The sequence below is a fragment of the Dermacentor albipictus genome, chromosome 8 (genome assembly GCF_038994185.2).
Source record: "Dermacentor albipictus isolate Rhodes 1998 colony chromosome 8, USDA_Dalb.pri_finalv2, whole genome shotgun sequence".
Classification (NCBI taxonomy): domain Eukaryota; kingdom Metazoa; phylum Arthropoda; class Arachnida; order Ixodida; family Ixodidae; genus Dermacentor; species Dermacentor albipictus.
The window spans coordinates 33001543-33016140 of record NC_091828.1 but is presented as its reverse complement, the minus strand read 5'-3'; the positions used below and the strand labels follow the sequence as shown (position 1 = coordinate 33016140).

Below are 14598 nucleotides of genomic sequence, written 5' to 3'. Positions count from 1 at the left end.
ATGCTCCGGTACGAAAACCTTCCGCAAAATGGAGCTGCAGCGATAAAGCATATCGCCGGCGTCATCACGCTGACAACGTTTGTTCAATCCAGACTGCTGTCTTTATTGCCGCCGCAGTTCTACCTAAACAAAAGTTCTCGTCTTATATGTCGCATGAAAGCAATACAAACAAATAGGCTTAAGCTTGCCTCTTGGTAGAGGCGCTTCCGTACACTCTTAAGCAAATTTACACGCTGTTGCCACACAACGATAATCGTCATCTGTCTTGTCCGCATTTCCTTTCTTTAACGCTGCGAGCCCAGTACTTCCCAGTAACGAACGGCATGCGCGCATTCCCGACAGGAAAGTAGCGGGCGCGGCGTTTTGAAGAAAGGAAACGCAAGCAAGGCAGATGACGATTATCGTTGTGTGGCAGAGATACACCCCAAAGGGTGTAACTTTGCCTAAGAGTGTATAGTTCGAAAGTGCTGGCGTTTCACGGCGTGGCCGCGAAACCTGACTTTTGTCCTGCCGCTGCTGAGCGTTGCTGCTCGTCCACATTTGTCTCGCCGTAACGAAAGTTCTCGCGCCGCCCCGTTGGTGCCCCAGACGGACGCCGCCGCGGCGGTCTGGACATTCACCCTTTCTCGAGCTCGGCTAGGAAGGGTAACCGCGCTTTCCCCCCTTCCCCTCTCTTTCCCCCTCCGCACGGCGCGAGCCGCGTCACTGAGCGTTAGCCGGACCGAGCAGCCAGGCAGAGTTCAGATTACCCAGCCTGTGCTGCGTGATAGCTCCCGTCTCCATGACCTAGCCGGTCGGCAAGGCTGCGAAGAGGAGGAAGGCGCAGCAGCCACGGACGGCAACGGCCGCTGCATCGGCGGCGGCCAGGAACGGAACCCCCCATCCCGCCCCCCATTCTTTTCTTCCGGGTGGAGCGACCGGTCGGTTCCTCGGCGATAGCCGGCGAGAGAGTTGCGAAGGGGGAGACCCCCCCACTCCCCCACAACGGCAACAGACGTCGAGAGAGCAGAGGGTGCCACGCGAGTGCCACATATACGCGTAGTGCATCGGAATCGGCGAGCGTCCACTCGGGTGCAGCCAAGTGCAGCAACAGGTGTATTCCGTGACTGAGGGTTAAACGCCATGATGCTGGGCCTGGTGTATCCGTCGGTGTGCGCGTCGCTAGCGCTGGTCTCCTGGCTGATCGCGCCGTGGCTCTGGACGCTGGCCCAGACGGCCGGCGCGCTGTGGTTGCTGTCGGTGGTCGGGCGCCGGATCACCGAAGAACTCAACGCGCTGACCGGAGGAAAGCACGTGGACCCCGAGGGAAAGGCCGTCCTTATTACCGGTACGTGCGCGTGACTCACGCCGAGTTTTCTGCCATTTCTAAACTTGCTTGCACTAGTGAGGCGGCGAGTGGCCGCTGTTTCCAGAGGGCTCGTGCGATGCCAGTATTGCCGAAATGGAATCAACGGACGGTACCGCCTAAATGATTCCACACTTATAGTAAGACGAATGAAACTTGAGGATATTAAGCCACCAGAACGTGCTTCCTGAAGAACGTATTAAGAACCAGAACGTGCCTGAAGCATTCGATGGACCAGTTGTCGCACTAACAGCAATGTTTTAATTTGCCTTCAGTTTAAGCGAGCACTTGATGTTCTTTCAAACGAATTTCTGGCTCTATATTCATGTCAGTAAGAGCGTGGTTCAGTTGCGTATCTTCAAGCGTAAATACGTACTTGATCTTTGATATGGCGGCAAGACGCACTTATGGCGTTGAAGCCGGCCACTGTTCGGGGCATGTCCAGATAAAAAAAAAAAACCACATGAGACAGAAATAATTTCCAGATATGTGCACTTTTAAATTCGTGGCGTCACAGGTTTAGTGTGGTTCAGTGCTAAAGGGAACACTCGAGTGTAGAGCAAGTGCTCATATTACCCCCTGGCAAGTGTGGAAACTCCCGGCTTTGCAGTTGACGATCTGTGGCGGGTAGCGATGGCACCTTCTTACATCATTGTGCGCTGCATTCGCATAGGTTGAGCCAGCGCTTGCAGCCGAAATGTTATTAAAGCGACAGGCCCAGATTAGCATGTTGCATTTAACACGTACGCTTCGGTCTACGGTTAGCAAGGAAGACCTTGAGAGAAAATGTGTTCGGCATGTGCATGCACTGAAAGCGTAGGCAGAAAGGATCCCTTCAATACCATTTCTCTGGAACTTACGGCACCGAATCAGTCATACATACTTTGCATTGATGCCATCGTAGCCGCCATCTTATGGTACCAACAAGTCGAGAAAATGCGTAATCAAAGAAGAAAAAAAAACGCAACGCCACGACAGCACGAAAGTCGCGTCTTGAACCCAGCGGCAAGTCCATAAGTGAAAATCGTTCTCCGTCAAAAATGAAAAGAATGTGTACGCATGATAATATGGTGCACTTACGTCAACGTTGCCGCCATACTCGTGTAGTATCATCGTGACATGCTGCGTTCGTGACGTCACGTCAAAGCTATCTCCTGCGAGTTCAACGCGTTAACAATTAGTTTTCTCACGCGAAGGCTTTCAGACCGTTTGCCACGCGTCCCACAAGCACCTTAAGTCTTTGGTGGTGGCTGCTGCAGCTGCGGTCTCAACCTTTAATGCCCTGGAATGGGATGACACAAGTGATAAGGACAGTTGATTTCTAACAAGACATCGCTGAAAAAAGAAACACTGGAAATTACACAAGCTAACTATGGTCTTGAAAGCAGACGCTGATGGCTTGGCCGAAATCTTCCCAATGCAGAACTAGGGCTGTGGGATAGTGTATGGTATCGCATTAGTGTTAAACAAAGCTGGAGCAGCGGCTAGATGGACGATGCTAAATCAACCTCAGAAATCACCCAGAGCCCTAGAATCTGGGAGAGATAGCTCGAGTTATCGTTCTTCTGCGACCACTCTGGCTGAACTTGTGTTCCGGGGGTGGCAGATGAGTCATGCCTTCGAGCGCAAATGTTTGCGAGCTGATCGCACGAACTTTGCTTCAACGGCATCTTGCACGCTGCTGTCGCCTGGTTATCTGTCGAATATTAAAGCGAAGCCTTATTCGCCTACCGTCCCTGATTTCGCATGGTAAAGCCGTGTGCCACTGAGCGTGTCCATCTTGTCCCATTCCCCACATTGGATATGTGCCACTGTGACACAAGAGGTGCGGCATCCTTAGTCAGATTTGTGTGGAACTTTTCCTCGTACACACCTGCCATCACCGTTCTTCCACCGACAAGCCTGATGCATTACCTTTGCGACGAAGTGAGGCGGCGTGACGGGCGTTTCTACACCGCACTAAAGAAGTAATCGGTCAACAATACGCCGCCCGGCTTGAGGGAAAGCCAGTTAACTGTAGTGAATTTTAGAGAAATTATCCGGCTGTCTCGGTTCTACATCTGATAATTACAGGCATAACATACACGTAGATATACACGGAGATTGGAGAATTGTCTACAGATAACTCGCAGTAGGGGCTGAGGTGGGGATGAAGGAACTCGGAGAAACCGCTTATGCAATGTTGTTCTTTCGTCACGCGGCACTGCTGCATATGGTAACTTGTAGCTATATTCGCTGAGCAGCAAATGGAAGCTTTCAGCTGCGATGGCAGGTAGGCTCGAAGCGTGGCAGTAAGTTCCTTCGTATTGCTGCGATATGGGGAAACCAAGACGATTTCCAAGGCAGGGCTGCCACGAGCTCCTTCTTTAAAACTTGTTCTCTTCAACCGCCTCTCACTGCTTACCTTGAAGCGCTAAAGCGACGGTTGTAACATATATTTTGCGTTGAAAGCAAAACACACACCTACATACATACGGGGCGTTCTTTTTTTTTTTAGCAAGGAGATAAAGCAAACTGCTCGTGGGGCCGGACCGTCCTCGAAGACGTGAAGAAAGACCGGGGGCGGAGACATCGATGACGCAGACGGTCTTTTTCCAGCCGGTTTCGGTTTCAAGGAGCCTGCCAAGGGGAACTAATTGCTCTTGTAACTGCCACATGAACTCCGCTATTCAAAATTTCATGGTTGGGACAGGTAGTGTCGAGGACGGGCCCCGGAGTACTAATTCTCTCGAGCAGTTGTTGATAACTAGAAAGTTAATTACCGTAACTTTAATTACCGTAACGCACGTGAGTGCGGAAATTGCTATGTACAGGCTTCGAAACCATACACTTGAGTGGTAAATATAACGTTACCGTGATTTCAATTTTTTCTAGGTTTATAATTTTGTGCAGCTAAAAGGAAACACCCTATATATATATATATATATATATATATATATATATATATATATATATATATATATATATATATATATGCAGACAGTAATGAAAGTAAAAAGCTAATAGATAACGACCTACTGAAAATTGGCTATTGAAGCCAATAAATATAAGGATGCCGCAAGGAGAGTTCACAAGCAGAGTTGATTACCATTGGAGGTGCTCCTTTCTTTTTTTTATTGTGATTAGGTGGCATTCGCTCTAATTCGCTGCACTTTCATGCCGTGACCAGAACGCACAAAAGCGCAGTCCCGTATCGGCGCGACTTCAAGCGAGGCGGTGCACTGCGCGCGACGACCGACCTGCGCGGCCGCCTTGGTATCGCGGCCTCGCGAAGCGCACCTTGATACGCTCAGCGAGGGCTCCGGCCTTGAACGCTGCGCAGCAGGAGGAAAAAAAGAGACGCGCAAGTGCAGGCTGTGCCGCACTTTCTCCGCGGCCGCGTGACGACGATACCGTGTGGGAGGTCGGCTGGAATCGCTGATTGGCGAGTGGTCCTTTAGCGTCGGGGAGGAGTCGGGTAGGTGTTCGGCGCCGAGCGGCGTCAAGTGCACACCGCCGCGTGACGTTGCTTTTCGTTCTGTTCTCGCCGGGAAAGGTTCGCCCTTTCGGCTCGAAGAAGGTGTAAATGCACGCACGCTCGGCTGGCAGGCGGGCGTCGAGGGTGCAGGGCTTGCCCGTCGCGGTAGCTCGGTGGACGGCGTTCCGCTGCTCGCCGAGTGCGAAGCCGTGGGTTCGAATACCGGCCGCGTGAGGCCCCATTTCGGTGGGGGTGCAATGCAACGAAACTTTTTGCGTTGAGGTGCACGTTAAGGAACCGCGAGCGTTAAAAGAAAACCAATCCGGGCCCTCCGCTACACCGTTCCTTATGACCCACTGTGCAACTCAAGGTAACCTTTCCATGAAAATAAGGCGGGTATATTTACTAGTACAAACGTGAACATTGCCTACCGTTCGTCATAAAGACGCGTAAATAGGCAAAAGAGAAATGAAATAAGGTATGTCTAACAGGTACACCTGTAAGATGCACCTCTCATTTACTGGACAAACAAGGAACGACATCAAATGCACTCGCGCAGGAAAGAAACGCAGGGAAAACACTGCCAATAAGAACAAGTAAACGACCGAAAGTCTAAAAAAAATATTTCTAGTAGCGTTCTTTTTTTAAATAAGTCTGGAAGAATTTTAGAGAAATATATATTTGTTGAGCAATCACAGTTCTTTTACGGTTAAGTTTCTTAATTTTCACTTTTCCTTCCTGTTTGGCTCTTGCCTCGGCTCTCTCCATTAGTTGATCGCGTAATTTCTGAACTCCTTGCGACTCTTGTTTCCAGTTGCCAATTTGCACGAAAAGGGCTATACAAATAGGGAAAAGCCAGACGAGGTAACGGGTGACAGTCATGTTGCTTATGGGTTTAACGGTTATTGCAAGGTCTGATGATGGACGCTAATTCGCATTAATTTAATTTCCACCTTATCTAAACCATATCACAGGTTCCGAGGATCTGCCAGTGCCGCGGTGAGCTGTCACTCGAGGAAGTAATGAGGAAAAGTTAAACGCAGCTGGCGCTATCTCCGGCCGCAGCTCCACCCAAGAGCATACAGACCAGCTTAACTGAATCCCTTTCCTAAATGAGTCTAAACAAAGAAGGTTGAACTAACGAAGGAACACCGATGCGCTTTACCTCTGCAATAGATGGTAACAACTCAACGCCTCTCTAGTTAATCGCGCGGGCACCGAATCGATCAGAAAACTGGCCTTTCACACCCCAGGAGATGGCGATAACTATCACCATCCGAAAGGAGTGAAGGAGGCAGCAAAATGTTGACCGCCGAATAGCTGTCAAGTATCAAGCGTGATTTGGCAGCCCTTGGGGAATGTGTGTGAGGAGTGGTGGCGTGGGGTCAAAGGGTGGGGACCCCCCCCCCCCCCCTTTGGGAACGTGCCTGGCTCGTGCCGTGTTTTCCTCCATTGTTCTTGACTACTCCTGTGCTTCAAATCGTTAGTCGTAGTATTGGAGAAACGTTTAATGCGTGGTGTCTGTTAACTCGTGGGAACGCATGCAAATTTATGCACATAGACTGGAAACTCATCAACGTATTAAGTTTTACCGAGATATGAATTTGGCATATTTGTAACCTCACTATTGTCTTCAGTGAAAATGTAAGTTCAAAGAAAGCATCTTGCAGTGTGACCAATCGTTTCACCGCGTGTTCGCGGGTTGGTTCATGTAAAGCACGAAGTTTTCACGTGAAATGTAAAGAAACGTTGCTACTGTTACATCATACCAGGTGTTTCAGCCTGCGTGAATACCTTGGTAATATTACTATAGTCTGTTGTCATTTATTCGTTATTATGTCACCGTTATTTGTGTGATCGAGTGAAACATGGCCATGCGCAAGCAGCAAGAATCTGTATAGCTTCCCTTCGTATTACTCAGAGTGTTGTCACCGCAGCCAAAGCTATCATGGTGGCGCAGTTTTCATTTCTTCCAACTCCCAGTATCACGGTAGGCTTGTCTTGGCGCTTAACGTTTTTAAATGCGAATCCGTTTCGATTGAACTGCATGAATCACGCATTTCCTAAGATAAACATAACTTAGTTGTAGCTTACATTTATAGGTCACCCTCATCTTCTGTTAATGGTTTGTTTGGCTTTGGGCGAAACATTGCATTAGCTATCATTAGAACAAAAAAAATTCATCCGCCCTTCCACTCTGTGAAGGACGAGCAGCAAAGCTGTGTCGTGTTTTACTTCCATCGACGCATCTGTGCACATGTAGGTATTACGCACAACACGTGTCAGGCCCATACCAGAGCTCCGTGGAAACTGCCGATAAGGTCGCCTAGGCGACTATGACGTAACCACAGCACACAACGCCCACTGGTGGTAACAGTGTGTACAGGACGCAGGTGGCCGTTAAACCGAGCCTCGACGCGAGGGACGATATGCACCGAGTCAAAGGAGTGCACGAAACAAAACACGTTTGTTTGTAATTTCCTATGGGGCATGCTTCCTAGTTCATTAGCTGAATGAAACGTGGAAGGACTAGATTTTTATTCTAGCGGACAAGCATGCGACTGTACGTGTCCCTCCCGTAGAGGCCCATGTATTGACAGCAGGCGGGAATTCTGTAACGTTCACAACTTGACTGTGAACTAACTAATTATTACTAGTAAATGGGTGTCGCCCTAATGACAGTCATTTTAGCGGCATATTTCAGTATGATTTTTTTCCGAGATACCCATATTAAATTGAGAGCTGCAGAGCATTCCCGGGAAACTGAAGAACATTTTTTCGCGCCAACGCGACGCGTCGTTGGATGGACATCGACCACCGCCGGAGGGTAGCTACAGACAGCTTCGCTGTAAAAGTGGTCTTTGTATTAGGAGACATAAAGTCTAATCTTTTATAACAGTCCACCACGTCTATCAATGATTATGTTACATGCATCAACGGATACGGTTATGAATAGCTGTTAATTGTTCCAATGCGTTGCACTTCAGACGCACAAGGTACTATTATTGACCACGCATGATCTAATCTTATTACTCCTCCTAATGCTGGTGTTATTGAAGCACCTATAGACCGCTTTTTCGTAGGCGCCGCCATATTGTGAACGCAGTGGCGCCGCCTGTGAGCAGCTCCATACTGGCTTGGGTGAAATCGGTGTTTCGCATGGCAGGTATACGCTCGGCGGTAGGTTCTGGCGTTTGTTTTCGCCGTCGTGCGGTCTGTTTAGTATGACGTGCGTCTTCTACGTGGTAAACGGTTCTGTGAGACGTGCTGAAGTGGTTTAAGGCGTCATGGCCGGAATTTCTGCTGGCGCTGAGGTTGACGGAACACGCAGCGCGATGTGTGCGCGCATATTTGAGCCTACGATCAGCCTCGGAGATCGATTGTGTATTTATGACATCAGTCATTAATGTGAGCTTATTGCGGTATTATCTTCTATTTCTAAGCTGCTGTTTAGGAGCCATGAAACATACTCGACGATCGTAACAGCGTGGGTACCGTTCTGCTACGATAGGAGCTGTGATGTTATACTTTGACAAGCGTTCAAACTGTTCGCTGCAGGTTACATTGCGTGACTACTTGGTTCGATGGATGAGGTTTCCGCCTCTGAATAAAATAGTTTTGGCAAGTAATAGTAGCATAACTTACAGTCTGAATTAAGCTTATCCAGCAAAGGGACCGTTTACGAACTGCGCGAGCGTCGTAAGCAGTGGTAGGTGCTGGATTACAGATATCTTTGTTCTATATACCGCATGGTCCAAGCATACGGAATCAGCGGTTATATATTCATAAACGTTGTGCGGCGTGACTATGCGAGGTCGTATTGCGGTGTTAGCCCGTTTTATTTTGCTTTTTCGAGAAAGGGGATGATAACCGAATTTTCTTTTCGGTTGTGTTCGTTCCGTTCTCTACGACGCACTCACACGTATTACGGAAATTTTGTCCTCAGAAATAGCCATCACATTCTTTTTATGGTATCCCTCATATATTATGGCTGTATACAGGCCAAAAAGGCAATGCCGAAGCGCACAGCTTACATATGTATCGTGCTGGTTCACCAACCGCAGTCATCGCTGTGTTGAGCAACGCCATCGGCCTCGTGCAGGAAGGCTAGCGTATAGGCATATGATCACTTGAAGCCTACTAGACTTGATATGCGTGAGAACGATACTGGTGCATCACAAATATTTGATAGCGCCTGCCGCTTAGATGCTTCGCGGTTGCCTTAGGTTGGCCGTGCACGAGCACGCGATCTTATGCTTTGTTTTCCTCCCTACGCCAAGCGATCAGACAGTGAGCAGATTTACTATTTCACGCTCCTAATACAGAGAGACCGGTTTGCTTTGTTGCATTAAAAGCGATATAAGCAAAATAGTTCACGACACATACACGCACCGCGACTGATAATGTGCGTACACCGTGGCTGATTAAGCGCGTCACATTTTTGCTCCCCAGTAGATATTTCCGCCTACTGTAGTTGCCGATGCACCGAAAGCCTGCCCTGGCGACCTTATATGAACGGAATGGCGTAAATTCCACAAAGTACGATCTAAAACATCTCGAAATCGTTCCGCAGCACGCGACAGCAATACTTTCAAGCAGCGCCGCGCCGGATCGCCCAAGCCAGAGAGGAGGAAAGGCTCTCTGCGCGCCCTATCCTCCTCGCCCGATGAAAAGGTCTATAACTGACCACTATCCTGTGTTCACTCAATTAAGTATTCTGTCTGAAACTAAAAACAGCCTTTTAACAGCAACCTATAGAACTCATTATTCATAGATGTAATCAGCCGCACAGACTGGTCAGCAGTAACAGCAGCATTAAATCCGAAGCTTGCTTATCAGAAGTTATCGAGCATTGTAACTAATGACCTCACTACAAGCACTAAATTAGTTGCCGTAGGCATAAGTTTTCGACTTCATACAACCCGTGGATAGCTACTAGCCTATTCAACTATCTGCAAAAGATAGGAAACCTTCATAAAAAATACGAAGACACAGCCATTCCGCATTGATTTACGTAATGGCTATAAGACATATTCTAACATATTAGGGAAACTTCACAAGGATACTAAAGATACTTATTGGGAGAACAAGATTAAAAGCGCAGGCAACAATCTGAGATAGCAGTGTAATGTAATCAATGCTTTTCTCTGCAGGGGTGCGTCTCATAGTCAAGATTCATTCACGAGATCGCGCCTACGATAGCCAATGTGACATTAGAAATGTATTCAATAGTTCATTTTCGGTAAAGGAAGCCGGCTCTTTTAAACCTGTCAATTCCTCATGCCCTCGTTGACCTCACACCTTTCTTTATTCTGTCTCACCCGAAGAGAATGCACATTGTCATCCATAGCATGAAAGACACTATTGCTGTATAGGAGGGCTTTCGCTCCATTTACGTCAAATTAGTCGCCCATTTAATCTACGACACGTTTTTGCGCATCATCAACCTAATAATTGAAACAAGCATCTTCCCTGCAGCATTAAAAAAAAAAGCAGCGCTAATTGCTGTTTTTACGAAATGTGACAAATGCCTCAGCTCGAACCATCGTCCCATCGTCATGATTTCTTTCTTCAGCGAATTTCTTGAAAAAGTTATTGTTACTTGTTTGACTATAACTGTTTGACTAAATTTAACATTCTTGGTCCACGTCAATTTGTTTTTCCGTCAGGCATTTCTACTGTGCTAGCAATACTATTTTTAACAGGCGATATCAAAGCTGCAAGAGATGCTGGTAGTTTTGTTGCTGCGTTCTATTCTATTCTACTCTATTCCATTCTATTCTATTCTATTCTATTCTATTCTATTCCATGGTTCACTGCATATTGTTTCGGAAGTTAGAAGCGATTGGAACTGGTCCAGTGTTAAGCTTGCTCCGCACTTAGATGATCGAGAACAATTTATAGTCGGATACAACTTTAGAAAAAAGGGGAGGCCCCGCCCAGATGACCGAAGCGCGACGTCCGATTGCCTCCGCGTCTAAAATAATCCCTCTCAAAAAATCGTGCTTCTGAAACGTGCAATTCTCGGTATAAATAAAGACTTGTATTTTGATGACTGGTTTAGTAGGGCTCTCATGTGCTACAGCACATGCCGGATCGCGACAGAAAAATAACCCCGTGCCTTCCACAACGCTGCCCGTCGTCTGCTCTTTAGCTTCATTGCAAGTGACCAAAGTAGGAAGAGCAGCTCTGCATGGCTTTTGCGCTTGTTTACATGTACACGGCAAATATACTACTCCTGTTCCGAGCTTCAAATGAATCAGTTGATATTGAACAAGTACTTATATAAAACAATGCATTTATCATAACCATTACAAACTCAAGATGCTCGCTGTCAGCGAAAGCACAGTGTCCAAGGTGAGGAAGGAGGTCAAAGCTTCGCATATTTCGGGTGGCAAACTGTCGACGCCGTCGCGAAAGCGCCCACGAAATGCGGAGAAAAGAAGACGCAGCACGAAGCATCACACATTGTGCGCGCCGAGGTCGTGTGCACGATTTCTTTCGCCGCAACGAGATACCGACGGTCATGAAGATCACTAACGAGTTCTCGAAGCGTATATGGTGTTATGTTTGTGCCCTGGGATTTGCCTGACGGAAGGCCAGTGCTATGGTGTGTCTACCGTGGAGGCAGCATTCATCCCCGCATGGTGCCTGCTTCGGGCACACGACTGCGTGCACGGCTCGGGTTTCCTCGCGGCTGCGCGGTGTCCTCGACTGAAGCGGCCACCGGGTCACGGAGTGCTATTCGGCCCCTTCCCGTGCCGGCAGCAATGCAACCCCCCCCCCCCCCCCCCTGTACTTAGATTTAGGTGCACGTTAAAGAACCCCAGGTGGTCAAAATTTCCGGAGTCCCCCACTACGGCGTGCCTCATAATCAGAAAGTGGTTTTGGCACGTAAAACCCCATATATTATTATTATTATTAATGCAACCCCCCCCCCCCCTCCTATAAAACAGACATGGAACAAACAGGCAGGATGCGTGTTTGCAGCGGTCACCGTGGGATCCTGTTTTCAGGCAAAGCGTAGTGCAGCGTCAGCAATGCTCGCTGCAATGTTTCTTCGCCGGATCACGGCTTGGAATAAACGCACGCGGCATAAATGCCGCATCGTAAGCTCGCAGTTATATTTCCGGCATGATAGACAATCACAAACAGTTTGGGAATTCACTGTGACAAGGCGTTGACGCACACAGCTGACGCGACTTGGCCCAGTTCGAAGCCCGGGCGGCCATCTTCTCCGACGGCGGGGTCACCGGCCGTCCGGCGCATGACGTCGCTCCAGAGTGCGCGCCCATTGGTGGATGTTCGTGTGCATCCGCCTCGGAGGAGTAAACGCCCCCTTTTTTCTAAAGTTGTATCCGACTATATATACAAATCTGGTACTTTCTAGCAGCCTCAAATAACCAACATTGGTGTGCCGCAAGGCTCTATTCTTGGTTCTCTCAATCTATATCAATAACATTCCCTTATGTTGAAGCTTATCTAATTTTATACTCTAGGCTGACAACGCTATCATACTAAGTGAAGGTACATGTATAGACTTACTGTTATGCAAAATTAACAATGACGCCGCCAATGTATTGAACAGCTGCCGTAGTAATGGACTAAGTATTAACACTAACAACTCTAATTTTATTTTTGCCTCACACAATAGGTACCTTTCTGGAACTCCATCTTTTCATATTGATAGTAACATAACATTCGATTCTGACAATACTACCTTCCTGCTAGTAAAATTAGGCACCTAAAATTTACTACGCATATAAGCTCATTAATGAAGAAGTCAGAATGCAGCTTTAGAATCCTATTAAAGGCTATGTCATACTTTGATATTAAAAACCCTGCTATCACTTTATTACGTAATTATTCAGTCATTTGAATTACTGTATCTGTACATCGCGTAACACTTGCCGCACACAGTTGTCCCCATTGCAGCTCATTCAAAATCAGGCTCTGCGAATCGTGACAGTTTGCAGTGCTGCAGCTAATGCTTCACCTGGCGCGGTGGGCTGGCGGCGCTGCTGAGCACGAGGTCCCACTTCGAAGGGGGCGAAGTGCAAGAAGGTGTGAGAGTACAACTCCGCACATTGTCTTGCAAGTTATTCAAATATTTAGAGAGCGAGCTAAACGAGTTGGTTCACGGCCTAGTTGGCACACTTCTTAAAAACTGGGTTTGTGCGACGCAAATGGAGGGGACACAAAGGAGCAGTGCATACTGGCATGTACGTTTGCAAGAACACGAACCTAAAGCGAGATAGCAAATTCTTATCTAGGCTTCCTAAGAATTAAACGTTTTTTTTGTGTGTGTAATGAATATAGATTATTGAGAGTAAGTTATCTGCCCCGTGCGGTGGCTCATAAACTGGTGGTATGTGCGCAAGCAAAAAAAGAAAAATCGCGGCTTTTTCTTACTTACAGCAGAATAATTCCGAACAATCCCCGTGGGCATTGATCTCTCTCTGCCAGAATTCAGCGTGCGTTGTTATACCTGATGTACCAAGAGAAACTAATGTTCGACTATATCGAATATTGAATTCGCGAATTGAATGCAGTAGCAAAGACTGCTCGACTCGCATTCGAAATTTCCAATGCTGGCACGGACGTTGTATCGATAAATGTGCAGAACATGCCTACGTTTCATTTGGCTGTGCGGATACAAAGTCTGCCGTTTCCAAGTTGAAAAAGAAACGTGGTGTAAGCCCTTTCTTTGTTAACGAGGAAAGGTCAACGGCAACCTGACCCAGCTGATGTCCGATTGCGTTGAACACGAGCTGCGGCGAAGGACAACTTCAGTTGCGTTTCAGCGAAGGCTTGGTTTCGCTTCTCTCTTAACACACACCCAAAATACAAGTTATTCGGCAGTCCCAGCACTTGATGTACAGTCATCCGCGAAATTTTACGGAACACGAAATCTGAGAAAGGAGCTGATTATCTGCGCAGCCTCACAACGCAGCGTTGTATTCGCATTTGCGGCCTCTACTAGTGTACGCGAACAACATTGTGATGTGCGATTTTACTGACTACTGTTACGGGCTGCTCGTAAATTGAATGTTTTCTGAGATCTCGTGGTCCTTAAACTCTTGTGCTTGACTCTACATTCTGCCGCCCTTCGTTATTGGCCATCAAACAGCAGCTGGGTCATCACGGTTGTCCGCCACTCGGCGTGACGGACGGTGTAGCAATAAACTACCAATAACAATCCCCATTTTATCGCGACAGCTAACTGGCGCCAGTGTTGCCTGGACACTGCGCGATTCACAGAAATGAGGCGCTGCGGCGACCGGTTACTCGTACCGGTGAAGGGACGGCAGTCGCAACGACCTTGTCTGTTTACTTACGGCAGCGACTCGAAACAAGCGCCTTGCCGCAAACAAACGCAAGGTATACAGCGCCTATACCGTAGGCGTTTCACAAGCGTATCTTTCGTCCGAGGTCGCCACAAACGAGCTGTCGCACGCAAGTCGGTAAACACATAAAAAGCAGTGTCCTGGCAGTGGCCATGATGGAAGGGGAACGTGTTTCTAGTTGCGAGCGTGTTTTCATTTATTCGGTTTACCTCTGCGCTCAAACACGGTGTGTGCTGCGGTGCTTGCGTGTCACGTAGGCGGTGCGCTCTCTTGCTTTTGTTTATGTCGTTGTTGTTCACGTTGCAACGCAAGTGTGAAACTATAAAGCCATTTTTTTTTCTTTTCTTTCTTTAGGGGGGTGGGGTTGGAGATGGCGGGGCACAGACGAGTTACGGCTTGGGATCGCGTGTCGGAATGTAGGAAAACTTCGCCTCCGAAGCGAAAGAAAA

General features: G+C 47.8%; 1 protein-coding gene across 1 annotated transcript in view; it reads left to right on the top strand.

Annotated features, from left to right (window-relative positions):
• The first annotated feature begins 423 nt into the window (after positions 1-423).
• LOC135901518 (short-chain dehydrogenase/reductase family 9C member 7-like) overlaps positions 424-14598 on the top strand; it is a 48259-nt gene continuing 34084 nt past the window's right edge. Inside the window, exon 1 of the mRNA XM_065431313.2 lies at positions 424-1327. Within this exon, the coding sequence (XP_065287385.2) occupies positions 1123-1327 (205 nt within the window). The 5' untranslated portion in view covers positions 424-1122. The remainder of the gene's footprint in view (positions 1328-14598) is intronic.